The 10,000-nt window shown below is 42.1% G+C and overlaps 1 protein-coding gene across 4 annotated transcripts in view; it reads left to right on the top strand.

Annotated features, from left to right (window-relative positions):
- The window catches only part of klhl3 (kelch-like family member 3), a 14,740-nt gene extending 8,730 nt beyond the window's left edge, over positions 1 to 6,010 (top strand). For 3 of the 4 annotated variants that reach the window (XM_069720044.1, XM_069720043.1, XM_069720045.1), the window contains exons 7-15: positions 54 to 170; positions 1,055 to 1,204; positions 1,332 to 1,449; positions 1,984 to 2,181; positions 3,469 to 3,570; positions 3,729 to 3,857; positions 4,554 to 4,694; positions 5,311 to 5,454; positions 5,569 to 6,010. In XM_069720044.1, the coding sequence (XP_069576145.1) occupies positions 54 to 170; positions 1,055 to 1,204; positions 1,332 to 1,449; positions 1,984 to 2,181; positions 3,469 to 3,570; positions 3,729 to 3,857; positions 4,554 to 4,694; positions 5,311 to 5,454; positions 5,569 to 5,597 (1,128 nt within the window). In that variant the 3' untranslated portion in view covers positions 5,598 to 6,010. The remainder of the gene's footprint in view (positions 1 to 53; positions 171 to 1,054; positions 1,205 to 1,331; positions 1,450 to 1,983; positions 2,182 to 3,468; positions 3,571 to 3,728; positions 3,858 to 4,553; positions 4,695 to 5,310; positions 5,455 to 5,568) is intronic. The other variant, XM_069720046.1, reaches the window with a different exon arrangement.
- Positions 6,011 to 10,000: the final 3,990 nt, after the last annotated feature.

The raw sequence follows: 10,000 nt of genomic DNA, 5'->3' as shown, positions 1-10,000 counted from the left end.
TTTTTAAAGAATCTCCTCCATCTCCCTCTTTGTCTTTGTTTTCTGTCTCCCAGGTGTTTGAGGCGATGATAGCTTGGATCAAAAACGATGAGACGGCTCGTTTGGAGCACATGCCCAAACTAATGGAGCATGTCCGGCTTCCCCTTCTGTCCAGGGATTACCTGGTACAGGTAAAAGACTTTCTCTTTTGTGCTCTGCTAAATATTCCTTTTTTTAAGTCTTTTTTTTTTTTGCTTGTTGCACAGCCTGCTTGCACTATTGGTACTCACTTAAAAATGTAAAGGGGTTTTAAAACCCTGAGTAACGCCCAACACTTCAGTGTGTCATCCAAGTCGTTGAATATGTGGAGATACTGTAGTGTGACGAATGCTGGAAAACAACTCAAGAAGTGAAAGTGTTTTCAGTTGCTTGTGTCGAGCTCATGAAAAGTGTGTTATGCAGAAATACAATATCTTTACGTCAGCTCGGGGCACAATACTGCCTGATATGAAACTAAGAGCCCAGAATTTATGAGCAGGGTAGATACTGTAATGATTTACTGTTTGTTCTTGTATGTGCTCTCCACTAGTCAATATGTTCCTGGGCCCATGCACATAAGTACCTTGGCTACAGTGGGATTTTTCCACCTCTGATTTCTTTAATGCGAACAAGAAAGCTACTTTCCGTAATGAGTGTAAGGGATTAGAGAAACCGAATGTTTTTTTTGTCCCCCCCTGCTCGATTTCTCCTGAGCGCAGCGATTCCTCTGCCATTTATGCAACTGGGTTTCTAATCAGCTTTTTACAAGTGTGCATAGCAGCAGATTGTAAACGGGCACGGTGACAGCAGAGGGGCTGGATGAAAGGAGACTTCATTACACGGAGCGACGCGTCCTTGTTTTTAAAATAAGTTAAACTAGAACAAACGCTGCCGCAAACTAGCTCCCAGAGGTCCGATAAACCTGGTTACTCGGGTTCAGTAAGATGCACCGTGTGACTGTACGGTTCCTGCAACGTTGTGGTTTTTTGTGTGTTTTTTTTTAGTAAATAAAAGTGAAATGTGGTCCCCGTTTCAGATCGTTGAGGAAGAAGCTTTAATAAAGAACAACAACACCTGCAAAGATTTCCTCATAGAAGCCATGAAGTATCACCTGCTGCCGGCCGACCAGCGGCACCTCATCAAGACGGACAGGACTCGACCTCGAACTCCCATCAGCATCCCGAAGGTGTGCAAACAAACCGCCGCCCGGCAAGAGTGCGTTACTGAACGCACGGTTCACGCGTTCTGCTTTTTTTTAAATTATTATCCGACTGTAATCGGTCCGATCTCGCTTCTCCGGTGTGCATCCGCAGGTGATGATCGTGGTGGGCGGCCAGGCTCCCAAAGCCATCCGCAGCGTGGAGTGTTACGACTTCCAGGACGACCGCTGGTACCAAGTAGCCGACCTGCCGTCGAGACGCTGCCGGGCCGGTCAGTTTGTGTACGAATGTTGTGTAGTGACGCACGAAAACGACGAGAAACCACACGAAGCGGTCTTACTGCCGGAGGTGTAGGGACGCGGGGGCGGGGGGAGATACCCGACAATACAACACAACACAACAACACAGTGAATACGGTCTCCGGATTCCAAAGAGTTGAATCGACATGTTCAGCTGACGGTGGCTTCGTGAACATTTTTAAATACCGGCTTCACGATATTCTTGGTTTATTAGTAATACATTCGGGTTTTTGATGGTTAAATCGGCCCTTTTTTCCACCCGTCGTAATCGACACGGTGACTTTGACAAAAAAAAAAAAAAAAAATGAAGCAGATTAAATGAGAAAAGATTGGTTATTCTATAGTGAAAAGTCAGAAGTTTTAGGTGAGCTTCATGAAATAATTGGCGATAATGTCAATTATTCGCGGTTTGGTGAGCGAACGTCTCCCGGACCTGATTTTCAAGAATTCCCCTTCGCGCGTTTTCACAAGTTATGACACGATCCTCCAATGCCGTCGTCTCCCAGGTGTGGTTTCCGTGGCGGGCCGAGTGTACGCGGTCGGCGGGTTCAACAGCTCTCTGCGGGAGCGAACGGTGGACGTGTACGACGGAGCGAGAGACCAGTGGAACGCCCTGTCCAGCATGCAGGAGAGACGCAGCACGCTGGGAGCTGCCGTGTTGGGAGATTTACTGTACGCTGTGGGAGGCTTTAACGGAAGCATAGGTACACAAAACACACGCACGCACACACACACACACACACACACACACACACACACACACACACACACACACACACACACACACACACACACACACACACACACTAAAGACCAGTGGCCATTACTACCACTGGCAGTATCTTAAAAAAGCACAGTCCTCATAGACATATTTAGAGATCTTTGTAAATGTCCGAGAAAATACGTCTTTTTTTTTTTTATTTTATTTTTTTATCACTCTTTGCTTCACGTATTCTCTCGGTTCAAGTCGAGTTTTTCAGGATTATCATTCAACTAATCGCTACTCGTGGAGAAAAATACAAGATGTATAATTCTGGATATTGTGTGGAACTTTAAAGGTCCCATATTTGACACTTTTTTTCCCCCCTAATGTTTTATACACAGTCTTGACATCCGTTTGTGGTTTTAGATCCCAAAAAAACCCCCGTCTCATTATTGCTTTACATCGTCTTTCCTAAGCTTCTCTCTGCAGCTCTACCAACAACAGACTGTTTTGTGTCTGTGTCTTTTAAGGCGCATTGATATCAATGACCATTTCTTCTGACTGACTCTTTTCCGAGTCGTGAATGCTCAGACCAACCACAGGTTTTCTTGGGTCTTGTAGCTCTGCAACAAGGTTAAATGTTGGACAGTGGGACGTGCGTAGGACGGACGGGACATGTGACGTGTGTGTGAGTCTGTGATATTGCAAACATGCATAAAGTCCAAACGGCGCCGTTACTGAATATGGGCTCTGCTTTCTCTGTGGACGGAGCGTTTTCCCTCTTTTGCAGTATTTACACAGCACCAAGACCTGCTTTATAATCAAAGAGGAAATGGAAATCTAAATTTCTACAACATGGGACCTTTTTAAAGCTAAAGTAAATTATAAGTTGGGCAATTTCAAGTTATACTTATGACTCTTCGGGCTTTGATGGCATGATCAGCCGAAAAGAGCTGAACTATGAGACTGTCAATATTCTCCAATCTGTGACGAGCACATCATTATCTTGAATCTTCTTTCCTTCCCGTCTCACCATGTGAGGGCGAGCAGATAAAACTGCTTCCAGTAGCCCTTCCGTCTACTGCAGTGTTAACGGTAAACACAGGAGACGTTTTCCTCTTTTAAAGGATGCAGAACACCCACAGACTGATGCGCAAACACTCTCTACCGTTACTCACGTTTTAGTTTGACTCTCTGCTCCCATTTCCCTTTTTATAAACCGCGTATACAAATCAAGTCTTTCTCACATCCGCGCGCCTCTTTCTTTCTTTGCGTTTTCTCTTTTCAGGTTTGTCGACAGTCGAGGTGTTTAATTATAAAACCAACGAGTGGATTTACGTCGCCTCCATGAACACCCGACGCAGCAGCGTGGGCGTAGGGGTGGTAGATGGTAAGAAGAAAGTCTGCGCGTGTTTGAGTTCAGTTACACTGTGTGGCCTCTTTTTTTTTTTTTTTAATGAAAATCCCCAAATTCAAAAGAAGTAACTTTTTGAATAACGTGTTTGTGTTTGTGTTTGTGTTTGTGTTTGTGTTTGTGTTCGTCTGCAGGTAAGTTGTACGCAGTCGGAGGCTACGACGGAGCATCGCGTCAGTGTCTCAGTACAGTGGAAGAATATGACCCCGTCTCTGATCAGTGGGGCTACGTGGCTGACATGAGCACACGGAGAAGTGGAGCAGGTACACACACACACACACACACACACACACACACACACACACACACACACACACACACACACACACACACACACACACACACACACACACAGGGAATCAAATTTCAATTAAATATATTTTGATTAATCATGTCATTATAATATTAATAGAAATATAACCCGGGTGTAATACATATCAAAAGCCGACATGATCACTTCAGCCTTACACGCGTTTTAAAGTTGAGCGTCGTAGGCAATTTCACATGAAGCAACGACGCCCTCTGGTGGACTGTGAATGCAATTGTAAAAATCCTAAAATGCACAACGTGTAATGCACTTGATTTACAGTCTGCATGAACTGTGCGCACTTTAACAACACACTGAAATGTTTTTATTCAGTTCAGTAAACACTCATAAAAAGCAATTTTGTCAACTTTGAAAACTAGAGCTGTAGTGATGATTAGATTCATCAGAAATCACATAATTTGCTATTTTCATTTTCTCAAATGTGCTGATGTGATGCATTTCTTTATCTTAGTTTATTGTAAACTTTAGCCTGTTAATCAAATAAAACAAGAAATTCCAACACGTATAAGCTACAACAGGCAACTTTCACTCATTTCTGACATTTTACAAAATGAACATGAATTAATAATGTAAATAATTACGAGTAAACAGCTCTACTTGTTTTTTTTTTTCTTTTCTTTTTCTTATCCAGGTGTGGGTGTGTTGGGCGGTCAGCTGTATGCAGCAGGAGGACATGACGGTCCTCTGGTGAGGAAGAGCGTTGAGGTGTACGACCCGCAGACCAACACGTGGAGACTGGTGTGCGACATGAACATGTGTCGGCGAAACGCAGGTCAGACAACGAACACGGGACGCGCAGCATCCATTACAAACTTCAGTTACTGTTTATTTAAACTCTGGAGAAAACCGAAGTGTATTTTAAGGGGACCTGGAATTGATTTATGGTCGTGAGCGGCAGCTAGCCCAGTGGCACCGCCTTAAAAATCTGATGACCTCGGGACTTTTTTTAACCTGCCGTTGGCTTGATTATTAATAAACATCCAGTCAACTGGCTCCACAAGTACCTCAGCGATTTGAAATTAGAACCCATTTTAAGCTCATTTTTGCTCATCAGCCGAAGATCGACTGATATATTAAAGGATTTCTGAGAAAGCGCAATCTTTCAAACTTCACCGTAGATCAGCTGTAGGAGCTAAAAAAAAAAACGACGGAGTTCAAGCTAGGAACAAAATCACGAAGCCGTATAATGTTTCCTGTTTCTTAAATTAAAACCTACAGCTGGATGCAATAAACTCAAGTTGGCTCCAAGGAGACCTCAGTTCTTTCTACTGCGCAATAAAAACAAAGCCGAACCTGTAAAAGCGTCTGTGGGATGTTTACACAGCGGCGGCTGAAAGGCACAACTGAAAAACCCTGAAACGTATGAGCTGTTGAACTCTCTCCTGAAGGTGTGTGCGCCATCAACGGGCTGCTGTACGTGATCGGAGGAGACGACGGCTCGTGCAACCTCTCCTCCGTCGAGTTTTACAACCCGGCCGCGGACAAGTGGAGCCTCATTCCCACCAACATGAGCAACGGACGCAGCTACGCAGGTAAGTCGCCGGCCGAGCCGACGCTGTCCACGTGACGCGGGGGAGAAAGCGACGGGGCGCTGGAGTCCCCGTGTCCGGCCTCACCGTCCGCCGTGTTCTCCTCAACCTCTCCAGGGGTCGCAGTGATCGACAAGCCGTTATGACCCGGGGGGGCCTCGCACGGCGTCTGCCGCGCGCCGGCGGCCGGCTTCGCGGAGACTCGCGCAGACGTCTGAGGCTCGGCGGGGCGCCGGCGGGGGGAGGCGACGCCTCGAAGAGAGGGACGAGATGCCCTCGATCGTCGGCGAACGCGACCGCAGATGAATCCAAGTCTTTTGTATTTTTTTTTTTTATCGTTATTCGGGCGCCAAAACCCAAACCTGATTTCGTTGCTCTTAGAGCGCCGCGAGATCCCGACGTTCACCCGCGGCTGTTGCTCTGGGTGAGAAGCAACAGCCGCGGGGAGGTTTGGGCTTTAAACTGAGGAGTTTTCAAATGCCAAGCACATAACGAGCAGCTGCATCAGCTGTCGGACGAGTCGCCCTGATGAGGACGATGGAAAAGACTTGTCATCGGGGTGGGGGGGGGTGGGGGGGGACTGACTTAGAGGGGCCAAATGGAAGAAGTGCTTTAGATACTCAGCGGTGTGTAACGGCTGCGTTGTTGATGGGCTGCATCAAACCTGAAGAACCGAATACCTTGAAACACCAGCCGTTAAAAAAAAAAAAAAAAAAAAAAACGCTGACTCATCAACTGACCGCACAAAACGCGCTGATTCAGGCCGCCTGACTGCTCATAACATTCACCATGTTGCTGCAATAATGTGCAACACGGATTTGCTGTTGCATAATTTAAAGTCCTGGAAACTCTGGGTGCGCAATGGGAGCCTTTTTTTTTTTTTTTTATTTTTTATTTTTTTTTACTTTATTAGACTTGCCCCCTGTATCTAGAATAGAATAATAATAAAAAAAAAAAACAGCTTATGGCAACTTTTTGCTCAGCTTGATTTTGAGAAATGAATCAAGCTATTTGAATCTTTTGTGGTTAGAAACACACCACAGCTGCCAGGAATTATATTTTGTCAAACCCGGAGGACAGGACGCAGAGAGCTGCAGGACTATATAAAGAATGTATAAAACATCTTATATGCAATTTAAGTGTCATATTTAAATGTCCGAGATTGTTTTCAAAGGGGCTGAGAACCACTGCTGTGGCTTCAGACCCGGGCCAGCTGATCTGATCCGACGCGGTGGGACACTACTGATGCACTGATCACTTGCACTGACTGATAACGGATCGGCCGGCCGGACGCCCGCCCCGTCTCTCTGACTGACCAACCAACTGGATCGCTGACCCGCTGTCCGACAGACGGCCGCTCAGCTGTCTGTCTCCGTCGCCGATCGAACTCACGGGAGCTTTTAAACTCAACACTTAAGGGCCAATCATTTCATCAGAAATTGTAAAAAAAAAAGCGAACGTGGCAGTTGTGATGACCGGTTTTTAAGGATTTATAACAAACTAAAACGGATGAATTGTCTCGTTGTCGAAGGACCTGTGTCAAAATGCACTGTAGGAATTCAACTGTAAAATAATCATCTAAAAGATTTTATTTATTGTTTTGGTTCATTCGATCGCACCGCAGTGAGATTCTCTTCATTTTCTCAGTCCGATCATGTCCCGTTTTGAGCCCTCGTCGCATCCATGTAGATGACGGCGGGTGCGTTTTAGATGTAGTTACTCCGTTAACTGACCGGTGCCATGGCTTTGAAGACAACAAGGTCATAGAAGCTGTTTTGTGAAATATTTTTTTTCGATCTTTTTTTTTTTTTTTTTTTTTTGTTGTGAAGTTACTGGATGAGATCGGCTGATTTCAAAACCCTCGGACAAGTTTATAAAATACTAACACTGTTGTGCTGGTAAATTCTTTAGTCCCATCCACGTTACACACTTTCAGGTTGATGAGGGGGGGGGGGGGGAGTTTTCACGTCTTCCATGGTCTCCTGATTTAAAACTTCCGACTTGAAACTTGCTCGAGACGGTGTCGGTGATCACTGTGAATATTCCTTCTTTTTTTTTTTATTTTATTTTTTTATTTTTAAGAGAATAAAGCCGCCTCGGCAGGACGAGGATTGTCTGGAGTTTTAGTTGGAGGTTTTAATAAGGTAACTCTTTTAATGTCAATATGTCCAAGAGACAAGCAAAAGGTAAATGATTGTGTGTTATTGAAATGATAATGTGGCATTAGCAGCTTTAGTTTCGAGCCAGAATTCCTGTCCAGCGTTTTAAAACTATTTATTTTTTGCAATTTCTCACATCGCAGACACTCAACAGGTGAAATGTGACGCCGTTTGTCTTTTTTTTTTTTTTTTTTTGGTTCAAACTGCAGCCTATTCACCGTTCACCGACATCTCTCTTAAGCAAACTCAAGTCTGGCGGTGTTTAAATTGTTCATAAAAAGCATTTTTCAGTCTTAAAAACACTGTTTTATTACAGACGATAATCAATAATAACTTATAAACTATATGCAGTTTTTTGTGGATGGGCTAAAACTAAAAAAAACAACAACAACTGAAACCACCTGTATGGATGATGTTCAAAGTCAAATTCTTGACAGAATAATTCCACCCGAAGCTCCATTTGTAGTCACGATGATGAGCAGCTAATAAATGGAGCTTGAAGTGAAGTTTTCCGGATGAATAATGTTCTTACCGAGTGAAGATGTTATATTTTTTAATATAAACTGTGGATGTCGTGAACGAAATCGGTTGATATTGTGAGTTCATTAACTCGTGTGGTTTGTGACTTCTTGAAGGTGTTTCGATGTATGAGCAGGTGATTTGTACAATTTTATTAACACAAACTAAACAGGGTTTTACTTTGCAAAAAAAAAGCTGCTGACAAACTTGACTCCTGTTTTGTTGTCTGAAAGTGTAAAATGACGCATTTAGCACTTTGGTGTGTGTGTGTGTGTGTGTGTGTGTGTGTGTGTGTGCGCGCGCACGTGTGCTCGCTTCTCATGGATGCGTTCAATGCCCGAGTAAAGTTGCTGTTGATCACGTAAACACGGGGATTTTTTATTTTTTTTTCCCCTCAAAGTCACGACAGAGACCGATTTCATTCAGCAGTTATGTCCTCGTCTTTTTCATTTATCTTCTTCCAAAGACACAGCAGGTCGTTTGTACAAATGTAAACAGAAGGAGGGCAAATAATAAAATCAAATAAACAAAAACATACTGTTGCATTTGAAAGACAACGTGGAACTGCACTTCATTTTTTATTTTTTTTTTTTTTTTTTTTTTTTAAGAAGACTCAAAATTCCCATTTACAATCAAATAATAATAATTGTGCTCTTCCTCCTAAAAAAAAAACTTTTTTTTTTTGAGAGGTTCCAAACTTACTGAATGATATTTGGTGTATGAAAGTCTTGGTTGTTATCGGTTATAAATTGTTTTATCACCAAAAACAAAGATCCAAAGTAGGCAGTTCCTATGTGGGCGTGGTCTGTAATGCTTTGATTGACAGGTGCAATTAGCACAATTAACCGACTTCTACATGGTGCTGAACGACAATGGACCATGTGGCTGAATTCTTCCATCATAAAAATGATTGTTTAGAAAGGTAAGTGTATAAAGAACAGTTAACACTGACCTGAAAGTTTTTTTGTTTTTTTCATGTTTTCCGTTCCAGTAATTAGCAATTAATTGATTATCATGGTGAAAAAACTCCTATCATTATTATCATCCTAACATTCATAATATAGATATATTTCCATCTATCAGTGATAGTTATCAGTAATTCTTTAGGTTCGTAGGTTTCCGAAGTAGAATGAATAAACAATGCAAAGTTTGTCCTGGTGAGCATCGTCAATAGGACACCGATATACTATACAATGACACTTTTTTTTATATTTTGGACGACATGCTATAGTATGACTTTTTATATATATATTGGACGACATGCTATAGTATGACTTTTTATATATATATTGGACCACATGCTATAGTTTGACTTTTTTGTAGATATATTGGACGACATGCTATAGTTTGACTTTTTTGTAGATATATTGGACGACATGCTATAGTATGACTTTTTTATATATATATTGGACGACATGCTATAGTATGACTTTTTTTAATATATATTGGACGACATGCTATAGTATGACTTTTTTTTAATATATTTTGGACGACATGCTATAGTATGACTTTTTTTATATATATATTGGACGACATGCTATAGTTTGACTTTTTTGTATATATATTGGACGACATGCTATAGTATGACTTTTTTGTATATATATTTTGGACGACATGCTATAGTATGACTTTTTTTTTAATATATTGGACGACATGCTATAGTTTGACTTTTTTTTATATATATTGGACGACATGCTATAGTTTGACTTTTTTTTAATATATATTGGACGACATGCTATAGTATGACTTTTTTTTAATATATTTTGGACGACATGCTATAGTATGACTTTTTTTAAAAATATTTTGGACGACATGCAATAGTATGACTTTTTTTTAATATATATTGGACGACATGCAATAGTATGACTTTT

The sequence above is a fragment of the Brachyistius frenatus genome, unplaced genomic scaffold, assembly GCF_029030835.1.
Source record: "Brachyistius frenatus isolate BFR_SWC_R1_liver_20210118 unplaced genomic scaffold, ASM2903083v1 Contig_230, whole genome shotgun sequence".
Lineage (NCBI taxonomy): Eukaryota > Metazoa > Chordata > Actinopteri > Embiotocidae > Brachyistius > Brachyistius frenatus.
Note: the sequence above shows the minus strand (reverse complement) of the source record. Positions and strands in the feature narration are given on the sequence as shown.